At 36.3% G+C, this 14717-nt stretch overlaps 2 protein-coding genes across 3 annotated transcripts; one reads left to right on the top strand and one right to left on the bottom strand.

Moving 5' to 3' along the window:
• Window positions 1–4105: 4105 nt before the first annotated feature.
• Window positions 4106–5224, top strand: LOC128855797 (39S ribosomal protein L9, mitochondrial). The gene is made up of 3 exons (XM_054090979.1): window positions 4106–4306; window positions 4374–4700; window positions 4765–5224. The coding sequence occupies exons 1-3, from the start codon at window positions 4235–4237 to the stop codon at window positions 5131–5133; spliced, it is 768 nt and encodes a 255-aa protein (XP_053946954.1). The 5' UTR covers window positions 4106–4234; the 3' UTR covers window positions 5134–5224.
• An 855-nt stretch (window positions 5225–6079) lies between these two features.
• Window positions 6080–7988, bottom strand: LOC128855796 (39 kDa FK506-binding nuclear protein). 2 transcript variants are annotated; one of them, XM_054090977.1, is made up of 5 exons: window positions 7820–7988; window positions 7437–7667; window positions 7133–7366; window positions 7028–7072; window positions 6080–6967 (listed from the first exon to the last, which is right to left on the bottom strand). In XM_054090977.1, exons 1-5 carry the CDS (start codon window positions 7827–7829, stop codon window positions 6360–6362), a joined length of 1128 nt encoding a protein of 375 aa, XP_053946952.1. In that variant the 5' UTR covers window positions 7830–7988; the 3' UTR covers window positions 6080–6359. The 2 variants fall into 2 exon arrangements, with proteins under 2 accessions (XP_053946952.1, XP_053946953.1); XM_054090978.1 differs by having other exon boundaries at window positions 6080–6962; window positions 7029–7072.
• Between the last annotated feature and the right edge of the window lie 6729 nt (window positions 7989–14717).

Raw genomic sequence — 14717 nt, 5'->3', positions numbered from 1 at the left:
CAACGTAAGATTAGATGAGATTTGACTCGACCCCCTCCCCCCCTTAAACATCTCACGTAATTTATGGACGCCCCCAAAGGTGTAAATAAAAATATTCTGTTGAGTTAAATTACACGTTTCGAAAGAAGCATTGCATTTTTATGTTTCTCAAATTTATACTAATTTCAATTTTTTACTACTACTGAAATCGTAAAATAATCATATTTCTGTGTATATGCGGCCGCCGTAACCGAATGAGTTGGTGCGTGACTACCATTTGGGAGTACTTTTTTTTTTTTTTTTTTTCGAAGGGGGAATCTTTCATAGATACCGTCAGCATAGACGGCATGCTCGATTCATGCTGAACGCTAAAGGTGCACCTCATTCGGGACCACGCACAGCCAGTATTGCTACTAAACTGGACTTGCGAAACAGTACACCTACATACGTACTAAACCCTAACTCCGACCTCTATAGCTTTAATTTGCCCTGCGGTACCGCCGTTTAAGCATTGCATCGCAGGGCCAAGTTTGCCCGTATGGCTCTTCATATTTGTTTCTTTCTTTGTCTACCCTTCATTAATGGCTTTTCTTCTTTGTTTATTGCGTTCCCATTCCTTTTTCCGCAGTTCCTGTAGCGCCTTTGCGAACCATTCTCTCATCTTGGCCCACACCAACTTCGATTGCAGCATGTGATTTACAATGCTGCCTGGGGTTATTCTTTCCTCTATCATTTCTTCAATGGACATTCTTTCAGATGTGTATCTCGGGCAGGAGAAGAAAACATGTTCCGCGTTCTCACTACCGTTGCCGCAGAACGAGCAGTCTGCTGCGTCCTCGTGACGGAGTCTTTGAAGATACTATAGCATCCATGTCCCGTCAAGAACTGTATCAGGTAGTAATCTGTGTCACCATGTCCCCTCTCAACCCCAGCCTGTGCGCCCCTGATAAGCTTGTGCGTCCACCTCCCTTTGTCGCTAGGTCCCAGCGATTTTGCCACTCAATTATGCTAACCCGTCTTTTTTTCCTTACGCCGGGAATACGTGGGTTCGTATCTTCGTGCACGAAACAGCAAAATGATAGAAAAAGTTGTTTCTAATAGCGGTCGCCTCTCGGCAGGCAATGGCAAACCTACGAGTGTATGGTATTTTTGCGATGAAAGAGTCCCTCATAAAAAACCTCTGTCGTTCGGAGTCGGCTTAAAACTGTACGTCCCTCCGTCAACATCAAGACCCATACCACAAATAGGAGTAGAAGCTCGGCCTAAAAGAAGTGTGCGCGCCAATTATTTACTTATTTTTAATGGGATTCGGTACAGATGCATAACATATCAATGCCTTGATATAAAAAGTGGACGGTATTGATAAAGAAGGCGTAGCACCTCTCATACAAACCAATTTTTAAATATTACATGATTTCAAAACCATTAAATAGCAATGTTGCTGCTTAATGCTGCCAAAAAGTGATCGGGAATTAGTAAAGGGAGCACAACAAATTCAAAGTAAGTACAGGTAACCCTCCTATAACGCGATACTTCTATAGCGCGGTTTCACTACAACGCAGTTCTCAAAATGTGAAAACATTTCCTTTAACGCGGTACTCCTATAACGCCATTTTCAAATTAACGGCAAAGTTACAACGACATTTTTTTTCTTTTTTTTATACGCGCCTTTTTATTTATAAAAGGAGGATTTTCCGAAAATTAAAATTTGAAAGAGTTTTTGGATTTTTATATTTGTCTCGTCATTCACAGTAAAGAAGTCGTCAGAATTACATCACCAACTTTTCAAACATTTAAATAATTTTATTAAAAAGTTTTCTGAAAAATATATTTAAAAACTTTTAAAGGTAGAGGATGACTATGCTTGTATTTTGTGTCTTACAAGTTTATTTTGTGAAAATCAACGTGAATCATTTCATAATCAGTAAGTTTCTTCTAATTTTTTTTAGAAAGGGGTTTCTAATAAGAGGTGTTATTTTGATATTCAAAGAAAAATGCTATTTTTTAATATAGAATGTGAACCACACCTAAGCGTCAAGTTTTTTTTTGCATTTCATTTGACATTTTTCAATTTCAGACTAGCTCAATTTAAACCATGGAAAGATACACAATCGAGCAATGACTTATTATGAAAACGGGCGTTCAAATCAAAATGCATATCAAAGAACATCATTTTCAGTGATGAGGCACATTTTTACCTCAGTGGATTTGTCAATAAGCAGAATGCCGCATTTGGGCGAATGATAATCCAAGAGTGATTGCCGAAAAACCAATGCATCCACAAAGAGAGACTGTTTGGTGCGGTTAATGGGCCGTATTTTTTCCAAAATGAGGTCGGTCAAGCAGTTACTGTGAATAGTGTTGTGCCACAGGTAACGAAACAATGGGTCTTTTGGGCGAAAAATTTGATGGCCGAATAATCTCACGTCGCGGTGATGTCAATTGGTCGCCAAGTTCATGGGATTTGACACCGTTGGACTCCTTTCTTTGGGGTTATTTGACCAACAATTCAAGAGCTAAAGGATGAGATAATTCGGCACATTAACGGCATAGAACCTCAATTACGCCTCGGCGTCATCGGATGGAGGTGTGCCGCCGAAGCCGCGGCGGCCATCTGGCCGATATTTTGTTCCATACTTACGTTGTGAAGAACATTTGTAATAATAGAATTTTAATATAATTTGGAGTATTATTGAGTAAAAATAGCTTTAAATCAAATCTTGAATTAATAAACAGGTAACAAAAATTAGGTATTTTTAACGTTAAATATTGCTATTAATTCTTAATGTAAATATATAACAGTACTATAAATCCAAAGACTGATATAGTGACTACATTTGTGTGTTATAATTTTTAAGTTCGATTAACGCACTTCGACATTATAAACTACTTTATTGTGGTAGCAATGCAAAGCCATCCCGTCTAACTAATAGAGCTGTCACAATGAGTCCTTTGTGTCCGTTACGACAATGCATTTGACTGACGTGACTGGGATTCACAATAATGTATATTTGGCAATTTTTGGCACACTATAATGTCTTTATTAATGAAACTTGGTGGAGATGTTAATGAGGTGTTAAGGAACACTTTTAATAACTCCAAATTATTCGGGAAATAATAATTTCATAATTATTCGCCTTCAAAATGCCCTTTGGAACTTCACTATAATTTGCCACATTACACTATATATTTTTTAACACTTCACTAAAATTCTCCAAATATACACTCACACCCGTGTTTTTACTTATTTTTATCCTTATATTCGAATTATTTTTATTAAAATTAAATGCAAATGCATTTATCCATACAGCCAGTTTCCAATTTTAAACGCGAATAAACGGATACGCGGATACCTGCAAATGAAAAAAAATGTGAACAAAAATTAAGTATTTAAGTTTAGTGTTAATGATGGGGATGGGGGTTATTGTGCCTCCTAACTACATACACGCATATGATGTTTTAATTTTGGGTTTAATGGTTTTAACACGGAAAAATACTGTGGATTGCGTAGCCGGAGTTGGACTGATGAGGGTTATTTTTTTGAAGCGCGGCCGAAGACCGCCCACGCAATAAGGAGTTCTACGCAAAAATACTGTGTTAATTAATTTATTTTAATTTTAATTATTTTATTATTTTTTGTGATACGCTTAATATCATTGTTTTTAAGTTTAAATGAGTTCTATGTTTTTATTTTCAAAAATATTTCACAACTTAAAATTACAGCAAAAAATACTGCAGTCTTACAATGAACTTTCCACTGAACATCCCTGCATACGAACTTCGTTTTTATTTCAGGTGTATGGCAACATCAACTTTTCGCTAAATTAGAGAACTTTAACATTAAATTACTTAAAAACTATAAGCCTCCGGCAGGTTCGGTTTTCAGTTTTAAGATGAGGATACACCCCTCTATCCCCCCTATTAACCTTTTTTTTCACAGTGATATACATTATACTAACGTTTTCCCCACTAAATATTTCCCGTTTAATGAACTGTCGTACCACAATGCAAGTATTGCCAGAGAATTTACGTTCTCTGGTATTGCCGAATATGTGCCGGTCATATACAAGTAATACACTCGTCAGTCGAGCTGATGAAATTTTTTACTGCCACTCAAAACTGTAAGTCTGGCATTCCCATTACATAAGAATTGTCACATTGATCAGCTGTTCGCCGGTTGTGCGATAATTCTCCACCATATTTTTACTTTGGTTAAGTTTGCTACTATAATTTTGTATTAAAAACTTGAGTAAAAATGTTGAAGACCTGGTGTTTCAATTCCATCAACTTACTCAAGAGTTCAGCGACATTGCAGCAGCAAGTGCGGGTGAGTGTCTTTGGCCATCTTAAATTTATGCCATTTCCTACGTACTTCAACGGTATTTGCTTTTCAGACCACCTTTGTTCTAAAGCGCAAATATGATCCGTTACTTCATAAAACTAACGCAAAACCTAAGAAATTGCGCGCAAAACATTTTATTTACGAGCTGGTGGAGGATACAAATGTTAAACGTCGACCAAATTTAGAGCTGGTGCTGAAAACCTATGTGGAAGGAGTCGGAGAAAAGGGGGATGTGGTCTCGGTGAGACCAAATTTTGCCTACAATAAACTATTGTTGCCAGGCTTGGCCGTGTACAAAACAGAAGAGAATATAAAATTATATTCCAAAACGGAGGAAGATAAGCAAACAATAACCCACAGCTCAGCATTTGCACAGCGCGTATGTAACCCTATAAATTATTAAATGTCATATAGAAAAGCTATTTCATGATTCCTAATTGCAGACGATCAACAACATTGAACGGTTTTCACTTGCCGTGGTGATGAATAAAGATCATCCGTGGGTTGTTGAGAAATGGCATATAAAAGCATCACTGCGCAAGGCAGGTATCCATTGCCCCGAAGAATGCATCACAATGCCCGATGCCGTAATCGAAGGACCAGATATGAATAAGGAGGGTAAGGTGTTTTATTGCACTATAACAGTGAATAATATGGAAAAGGCACGTCTGAGCTGTCGCATCCATCACTGGAGTACTGATCCCAGCGAAAGGCTACCGTATGTGCCGGAATACTGGAAACTGCCGACGGAACCTCTATTCGGCAGTGAAAACTCTAAAGCAGATAATGTGGCAAAAGTGGAAGAAAAGTAGACTTGAGATAGGGAAATTTAATAAATGTCGAGTATATATCGGAATGGAAATGAAGAGGAAAAATATATTACAATCACAAAAAAACAAAATGCATTGAGCTAATCATTTGTAGGATATAAGCATTGTGCGTATAAGGTGACTCCGATGATGCGTTTTCAATTTCAGTTCTAAACAGTGAATTGACAGTTACGAAATAATTGTTGACCGTTATTAATGTAGACATCCCCTTCATATATTGGACACTAATTTTTAATTGGTGGCCGCCATAGCCGAATGAGTTAGTGCGTAATTATCATTCGGAGTACGTACGTTCGAATCTCCGTGAAACACCAAAATGACAAAAACGTTTTTTTAGTGGCCGTCTCACCTCGACACGTAATGGCAAACCTCCAAGTGTATTTCTGCCATGAAAAAGCTTCTCATAAAAAAAGAAAAACTATCTACCGATCGGAGAAGGCTTGAAATTATAGGTCTATGCATTTGTGGAACATCAAAGGGGTGTAAGCGCCAATTAAAAACATTTTTTTTTTAAATAAATGCTACATAAAAGTGAAGATATCTTTCAACCAACGGCCGCCGTAGCCGAATGGGTTGGTGCGTGATTACCATTCGGAATTCACAGAGAGGTCGTTGGTTCGAATCTCGGTGAAAGCAAAATTAATAAAAGCATTTTTCTAATAGCGGTCGCCCCTCGGCAGGCAATGGCAAACCTCCGAGTGTATTTCTGCCATGAAAAAGCTCCTCATAAAAATATCTGCCGTTCGGAGTCGGCTTGAAACTGTAGGTCCCTCCATTTGTGGAAAAACATCATGACGCACACCACAAATAGAAAGAGGAGCTCGGCCAAACACATAACAGAAGTGTACGCGCCAATTATTTTTTTTTTTTATCTTTCAACCAAAGTATAGGTGAATTCTACTTTCTGTTGAACTACATAGAAACAACATTTTTATTACAAAAAAGTACTTCGAATGTATTTCATAACTTGTTAAATTATGCATGAGCAGATAACAGGCCAATTATCCAGGCACGGTTCCAGATGTTATAAAAAGTTCACGTTTTAGCTTGCCGTGCCGCACAATACCCTTACATTTATGCAATACTCATAAACAAGTTGTATTAAAATTAAATGAAGCTCACAACAACACATCGAAATATTTGAATGCGAACTACTGCAAACAGATAAATGCTTAATTATAAGAAACAAAATTAAGAATTCTATATATCTAATGAACGCCTTTCAACTCCACCTCGAAGACGAGTGTGCTGTTTGGTGGAATTGTGGGTGGTGAACCACGTGCTCCGTATGCCATATGTGGTGGGCATAAAATGCGACGTTTGCCTCCAACCTTCATTCCTACTACACCAACATCCCAACCCTTGATGACTTCACCTCGTCCAAGCCCAAATTTGAATCCAGCACCGGTCTTCAAACTGTCGAAGACTTTGTTATTGGACTTAAGACGACCTTCGTAGTATACCACTGCACGTTTGCCTTGTTTAGCTTCTTGCCCATTGCCTACACGTATATCCTCAATTTTGACACCTCCAGTGATTACGCGTTCGCCACCAGCTTTCGGTTGTTGTTGTTGCTGTTTTTGCGGCTGTTGCTCATTCTTATTAGGCTTCTTATCTTTTTTGCCTTTCTTGTTGGCTGCATTTTCCTTTGCAATACCATTTTGTTGTTTCTGAGGCTTCTCCAACTTTGGCTGTTTTGCTTTCGGTTGCTGAACTTCCTCATCTTCACTCTCCTCTTCTTCTTCATCCTCATCATCATCATCATCGCCATCGTCGTCGTCGTCGTCGTCGTCATCATCCTCATCATCATCATCATCTGCTTAATAGAGTTAAGACATTAACTAAAACTTAATTAATTAAACGTTCTCATTTATACCTTCATCGTCATCATCTTCCCCGTCCGAGCCTTCCTCGACTTGTTCTATTGTTAATAAGTATATTTAAAAACTTAATAATTTTCCAAAATTTTTTTCAAGTTTACCTAAGCCTTCGGCGTTGAAATCACTATCATCCTCATCGTCTTCATCTTCCTCTGCATTGTTCATTTTTTGCTTCTTGCCATTGACCCCCTTTTTGGCATTTGCTTTCTTATTCAGAGCCTGGCGAAGATCTTGAATATCTTCTTCTTCTAACTCCGACTCATCTTCATCTTCTACGTCATCCATGAAATTGAATTTATCAATGAGGTAGCCAGTGAGACTCACATTACCACTGCCTGTATGTATATGTAAAAAGACATATTTTGAGAAAATTTCCTAATTTAATGCTGCCTGCTCCCAACGTACCAATACACTGAAAGCAAATTTCATCCCCTTCGCCGAAATTAAGATCCAACATGACTTGCTCGCAACTTCCTTTGCGCAACGTGCAAATCAAGAACTTTTGATTATCATGATTGATGAATATTTGGTTGGGCCCATCATCCGCCACATTGTCCGATTCCAATGACGCTAAGGAAATGTGGAAAGGTTTGCTTGTTGTTTGCGTATATTTACGGTTGGGCTTCAAATTTAATCCTAGAATTGGGAAAATAAACTTGTTTTAACATTGATATTCTCTAAAGATGGCGTTGGGCTCAACTGAACCGCGCTAAAAAAAAAAACACGTGGTAAAATTGCACTCACTCAATTTCCACACCCCACCTTCAAATTGATTAAAAGAAACTTACCCCAAAACATTTTGTTATTATTTAATGAAGTAACACTCTGCTAAATTAACCGTATTAAAATTTTCCGAAGATTCACCAAAAATACTTTAACGATGCCGGTAACGAGGAGATAATAAAATTCCTTCGCAGCTGAATGCCAGAGAAACGAACGCGAATATGTGCCGCGTGAAATTGACAGTGGAGAGACAGAGTTGCTTAGAAGATTGCACTTTGACCAGTTTTGACGACTACAGAGTGACTCAATGTAAGTGTACAAATTCAATAACAACAAAGAAATTATTGTAAAATATATTAAAATTAAGAAATAATCAAATGAAGAAGTAAAACAAAATAAGAAAATGTAACAGCTTCAATAAATTTAAAAATTATTGGTACGAGTACCACTAAGGAAAACGTATATGAAATAAATTATATAATATAGTAATGTGGTACATGTATTAATTTATAAAAAAATAGAATAAAATAAAATCAAGTAAAATTAAAAGAAATACAAAAAAAAAAAAAAAAAAATTAAAAAACATCAGTAAAAAAATATCAAAAAATCAATCGAAAAAAAAAAAAATAAAATTAAAAAAATAAATCAATTGAAATAAAACGAATTATAAAATACAATAAGATATAATACAATGAAATTAATGTAAAATTAGGCAATAAACAATATTTTGTTCGACAAACTTCTTTACATGTTTTATTTGTACTTTTTTAATTTTTTATTGACCTGAAGAATATATTATATATTTAAATCCTGGATTACAAAAATTAACAATAAAATTAAAAATACAGTAGTGATAAAAAAGCGACTTTTTTTAAAGTCGTAAGTCGTTAAATAAAAAAGTTGAAGTTGTAGAAGTCATTAAAGAAAAGATAAAAAAATAGTTATAATAGTAGAGGTGACGATTGATTGGAGTTAGGGAATGAGAAATTATTTGAGCACATTCAGCTATGTTCGGCAAAAAAAAAAAATTAAGCAATTCATTTATATAGCAAGCAATTTTTTTTATACACTTAATTCTTAGCGGGAAATTATTCCAAATACGGACAAAGAACACAAGGTATTAACATTAAATCACAAAAAAAAAAAAAAACTATTTAACCGGACTAAGTTTAGCGAACGGCATGATTTTGAAAACATAAGCCGAGTTGTAATGATCTTCTGAAGTAGCACAAAACTTTTAAACTTGGTGGTTCCAAGATGGAATCGGGAGCTAGAGCAGCGGTTTTCTCTAAATCAGCTAATTTATCTATATCCCTTAAACTGCCGACCACTGCTAGTGTTTTTCAAGCAGAAGCCTTTGCGATCCTGCAGACATGCAAAATGCTTAAGGAACGTAGGAGCGAGGGAAATATTAACATTTTTTCCTATATTCAAGCCGGGATTAAGGCTCTGACGACGCCATGGTACCGAACGAAATAAGTAAACTCCTGTAATCTCTTGGGAATGTAGGTAACAATTTTTTGATCTTTCCCTCACATAGAGTGAAACGAAATTGCTGATTAACTTGCCAATTAAGGGAGGACTGAATTGGTCTAAGAGGTCTTTTACCCAGACATCGGCATCCCCCTGACTATTGTAAAAGAGGAATTGCACAACTTATTTCTCGGGAAAGCGCCGAAAAGGAGCTTCATTTCTTGTGCTATTTCGAAAACCCTGTGGCCCCAGTACAATAGACGGAGGACTGAGAAAATTCTTTGGACTCCTCGCCATTCAATTTCCAAACCCCATTGCAGAAGCTTTGGGGACCCTTCAGAGAAGGCTACTGTTGAGCACTTTCTCTGTAAATGTCCGGACTTGGCAGCTAGATGACTAAGGTTACTAAGAGTGTTCCTTTCTTCGACAGCCTGGGGCAGTACGCCAACCTAAATTCCATCAATCTTCTCCATTATATCAACAGCTCTGGCTGGCTTTAGATATCTGCCTGTTGAAGGTTTCATAATGGTATGAAAACGGCGCTTTAGTGCTACTTGAGGAGTACCAGACTGGCACTTCAACCATTTCAGCTACCTACACGTACCTAATTAGTCAAAAGATGCTGATGCAATTTGTTTCGCAAAAAGAGAAATGAAAGAGAGAGGTCATAACGTTTTTTACAGTAAACGTATCTTACGATATTATTATACAAAACTTTAAGATTACTATATGTAACTCACAGCCATACAGTGACGTTGGTAACAAATTTGTTTTAAATAAAATATGCTGATTCGAAGACGAATGATCTTTTACAAAGCCAATGCGAGCTCTCAAATATCGGCTCACTCCAGGGAATATTGCAGCACTCAAAAGATCGAATTAATGAATCATTAGCCTTACCAATCTGCTTTGGAACATAATGATTTCTTTTGCTCCCAATCATCAATATGCGCGGTAAACGTTTTTCCACTTATGAGTGGTAAAAATGATTTCAGAATTGCAGTATTGACTTCCAAGGAGAATATTTTGAAATAAAAAAGAGGTTGTCTGTAAAGTCGGTTTACTGACGATAGTTTAACGTGACAACGTCATAAGAAAATATTGATGGAACGGTTGCAATTTTCAAAACAAAATTTTAATTTTATTTGTTTGATAGATATTTTGTATTAATATAGAGGAGGAGGTAAATGGAATAGGTCAAGTTACATTAACACAAACGTGAAAAATGACGAAACATTTATCAAATTCATGAAAGATATGTTCAATTTCGATTGTGCATCAGACGTTAATAGGTCAACTACACTAAGAGGCACCATCATCGATTTGCCTTTTTCAAGACACTTTACACTCGAAACACTCCCTTTCATTTCCTACTTTTTCTATCATCGTCCTATTCTCAACAGAGAAATGGTTCATTACCATGCACACAGGAAGAAGGCATATGCAAATATAAGTATGTGAATTTATATACCTACATATGCGCATATACATACATATGGTTCATTACCATGCACACAGGAAGAAGGCATATGCAAATACAAGTATGTGAATTTATATACCTACATATGCGTATATACATACATATATATGCTCACTCAAGTAAGACAGAGCCAGATGTCGAACATTGCCGAACGTGGGGGCCGATTGTGCTCTTTGTCGTTCGTTCCGCGCTCTCGCTTGCAGTTCAAGCACATTAGCTTACATTTGCTTGCGTACGGAATAGATTCGTATATTTGATATGTCCATATGACTTGTATGCATCTTTACATATAGATTTGTTCTTTTTGAAAATTGCACCAAAGTATATGTATGTATGTATGCATGTTTACATACAGTAGGTTCTGTTTTTATGCGGTTTTGAAATAGTGCGGTTTTTTTTAAATTACAAAATGCATGTCGACCTATCGGGAATTGTACATATAAACAAGATTCTAAACCAACTAAGCAAAACCTCATCACAGATTCATGCGGTCTATGGAACGTATCTATAGTTATAATATGGGACTTGTGCCCTTTTTTATACGATTTTATTACATTGTTTCAGATTTATGCGGTTTTAGCATTTGAAACGTATCTATAGTTTTACTATAGAATTAGTAGCTTTTTTTATGCTGTTTTTGTTTTTATGCTGTTTCTTGCGGAACGTATCTACCGCGTAAAAACAGAACCTACTGTACATATATTAGTATACAACATATCTTATAAGGTATATGGTAAATATTACCATACATTTTTTCCTTCATATATAATAAAAAAATTAATAATAATAACATTAAAACAACAGGTATTATTAACAAACTTGGTTTTATTTTAAATTCTTTAAGTGAATCAAATTAATAATAATCAATAAGAAGGCATATGCAAATACAAATACGTGAATTTATATATGTACATATGCGCATATACATACATATATACGCTCACTTAACCGTTTGAGTGCGATTCGTCGATATAGCGACGATAACTAATTACTCCAAATTTGCGGCGCGTTGCTATAGCGACGATTGCATCACTGTGCATTTGGCGTTCGGCTAGGAACGTGTTGAATATTATTTTGCGATATTTATAAAAAATTTATGTCATATAAAAGTATAAATTAGTTGAGACCGTTAAAAACAATTTTTATTTTTCGTTCAATATCGATATTTTGAAAATAAATTGCGCAAATGTGTAGTATGTAGTGTAAAAGGATCTAAAAATCCAAAGCGTTCCCGGCTAATATGCAACATTTGCAAAAAAGGTGTGCATGGTACATGTGTGGGGAACCACAAATGTGCCAAAATTTGAATAATAATGCCGGAACTTGTTGTAAAAAAAAAAAAAAGATTATATTAAAAAAATGTAAATAAGTTTTTCTTATAATCATAACTAATAGTTTAGTCTACAAAATAAAAATAAAATTATTGAAATATGTAATTTTTTGTGTTCTCTATGCTTATATTTGTAAAGCCATCATATTTCAGTTTTCTTAGACCAAATTTTGCTTCGCAATTTTCGTATGTATTAAAGAAAATCGCTTAGCACTCAAACGGTTAAGTAGGAGAGAGCAAGATGTCGAACGTTGCCGTTCGTTTGCTTTGTTTGCTTTGTCGTTCGTTCCGCGCTTTCGCTTGCAGTTCATTCAATGCAATGAGCAAGGTAACGACAAATGAGCAAGGTAACGGCAATGAGCAAGGTAACGACATATGAGCAAGGTAACACTAATGAGCAAGGTAACACTAATGAGCAAGGTAACGACACATTTTTTCGTGCGTGCAGCCTGTTAAATCGAATTATAAGACGTTATCACGTCAAAAATAAATAAATAAAGCCACTTCTATTATTATTTAAAGTACGTTCACATATACAGTAATTAGCAATAAATCCACAAAATTAATCAACCCGTTCAGGTATGGCATTTAGCTGCAAAATTGGCAATCAGCTGACAATACCGTTTTGAAAGGGTTTTCTTCATAAAAATTGGTGGTATATTTTTAGGTCGAAAGAAGCTAATTTTCCAGAAATTTTGATCTAAAAATGAATGATCAAAAAATTTGTATACATATTATGTTATCTTTAATTATAATTAAATTAAAAAACCAAACAGATTTCGTTAAAGTCATGTCAAATCTAGTAATTAATCGAAGGAATAGCAAAATAAATTTTTTTGACAAAATGTCGGTTTCTCAAAAAAAAAAGAAAAAATCGATTTTTGACCAAAATTTCGGTCTTAACTTGTTCATAAAAAAAAAAAAATGTATCGGTGGGAGGAAACTTTCGATTAATTACTAAAAAATATATTTAAGAAGCTCGTGTTAAAATTTGAGAGTAATTGGTCACCGACTTGGAAAATACCATTTTGATAAAAACGCGTTTAAAGTTTGAAAAACACTTTACATAGGATTAATTTTTTTTAACTTACATGGAGTTGTCTATGGTCCAGGACCATATAATACACCCTCCGCCCCCTCGGCAGCTTCTAATAACTCGAGCTGATGCTGTCTGCGGGCCATTCTTCCATCTCGAGTGCTCTCACGCGCTGCTCATCTTCTTTTGCGGCATATGAATGCGCATAGGGCCCAAGTGCAATTCATATTGCCTTCATACGAGGGGTGCCTTTTATATGTCGGGATTAGAGAACAAAAACAAATTTTAATCATCGAAAATCACTTTATTGTTTTTCAAAATATTCTCTATGAACATCTATACACTTTTGCATGCGATTGAGCCAATTGCCGAAGCACTTTTGCCACTCTGAATGAGGTACCTCCAAAACATGCATTCTGAATGCCGCAATCGCTTCTTCAGGTGTCGAAAAACGTTGACCTTTCAGTTTGTTTTTTTTTTACGTACGGGAATAAAAATAAGTCATTCGGTGCCAAGTCAGGACTATACGGCGGATGACCCATTAATTCGATGTTTTGGGTGCTCAAAAATGCAGTTGTTTGAGCCGATGTGTGAGAGCTCGCATTGTCCTGGTGAAGAGTGATCCGTCTTTGGCGATTGGTTTTCCTAATTTCTTGGAAGACAACTGGCAAACAAATGGTTGTGTACCACTCAGAATTTACAGTTCTGCGTTGTTCTAGTGGTACGGTTGCGACATGTCCAGTTTTTCCGAAAAAACAGGCGACCATTTGCTTGGAAGTGCTTCGTGCGCGAACAACTTTTGTTGAATTTGGCTCTTCTTGAAACACCCATACAGTCGATTGCTGTTTACTTTCGGGCTCATACGCGTAAATCCATGATTCATCACCTGTCACGATGTCATAGACGTGTTTCGAAGCCCCGCGATCGTATTTTTTGAGCATTTCCTTCAACCAATCGACACGAGCCTTTTTTTGAGCGATTGGCAAATTGTGTGGGATCCAACGCGAACAAATTTTTTTGACAGTCAAATGTTTATGCAATATTTAATGTATGCTGGTCCCACTTATGCCTAAGATTGTCTCAATCTCACGATAGGTCACATGACGATCTTGCAATATCAGTTCGCGCACAGCACCAATGATTTTCAGAACAACAACTGATTTTGGACGACCTTCACGAAATTCGTCTTGGAGTGAACTACGTCCACGATTGAATTCACCATACCATCGATAAACACTGGTCCTTGTTGGAGCTTCATCGCCAAAAAATGAATTAAGTTCATCCATGAAATGTTGCTGAGTTAATCCACGTCGAAAGTTGTAAAAAATAATCGCACGAAAATGTTCACGACTTAATTCCATTTTTGGACCGAGATGAATCTTTTAAGTTACTGTAAACAACACAAATAGCGCTATAAAAGGCACCCCTCGTATAATATAGTGATACCATTCATTTATTTTATATGCCGGAAGCTATGTATGCTGCGATTTCCATAGTTTTCGAACCGGCCGCAACAATTTTGGGAGAGATTTTCAAAATCAGTTGATTGCAGCTCTCATTGTTTTTTTGGTTAAAACCACGTACACATCCGCTCCGATCTGGCACTTTCAATCACTCTGAAGCGCCTTTTAAAATTTGCGTGTA

This window comes from Anastrepha ludens, chromosome 2, assembly GCF_028408465.1.
Source record: "Anastrepha ludens isolate Willacy chromosome 2, idAnaLude1.1, whole genome shotgun sequence".
NCBI lineage: Eukaryota > Metazoa > Arthropoda > Insecta > Diptera > Tephritidae > Anastrepha > Anastrepha ludens.
The sequence above is the reverse complement of the archived record's forward strand: the minus strand, read 5'-3'. Positions and strand labels throughout refer to the sequence as shown.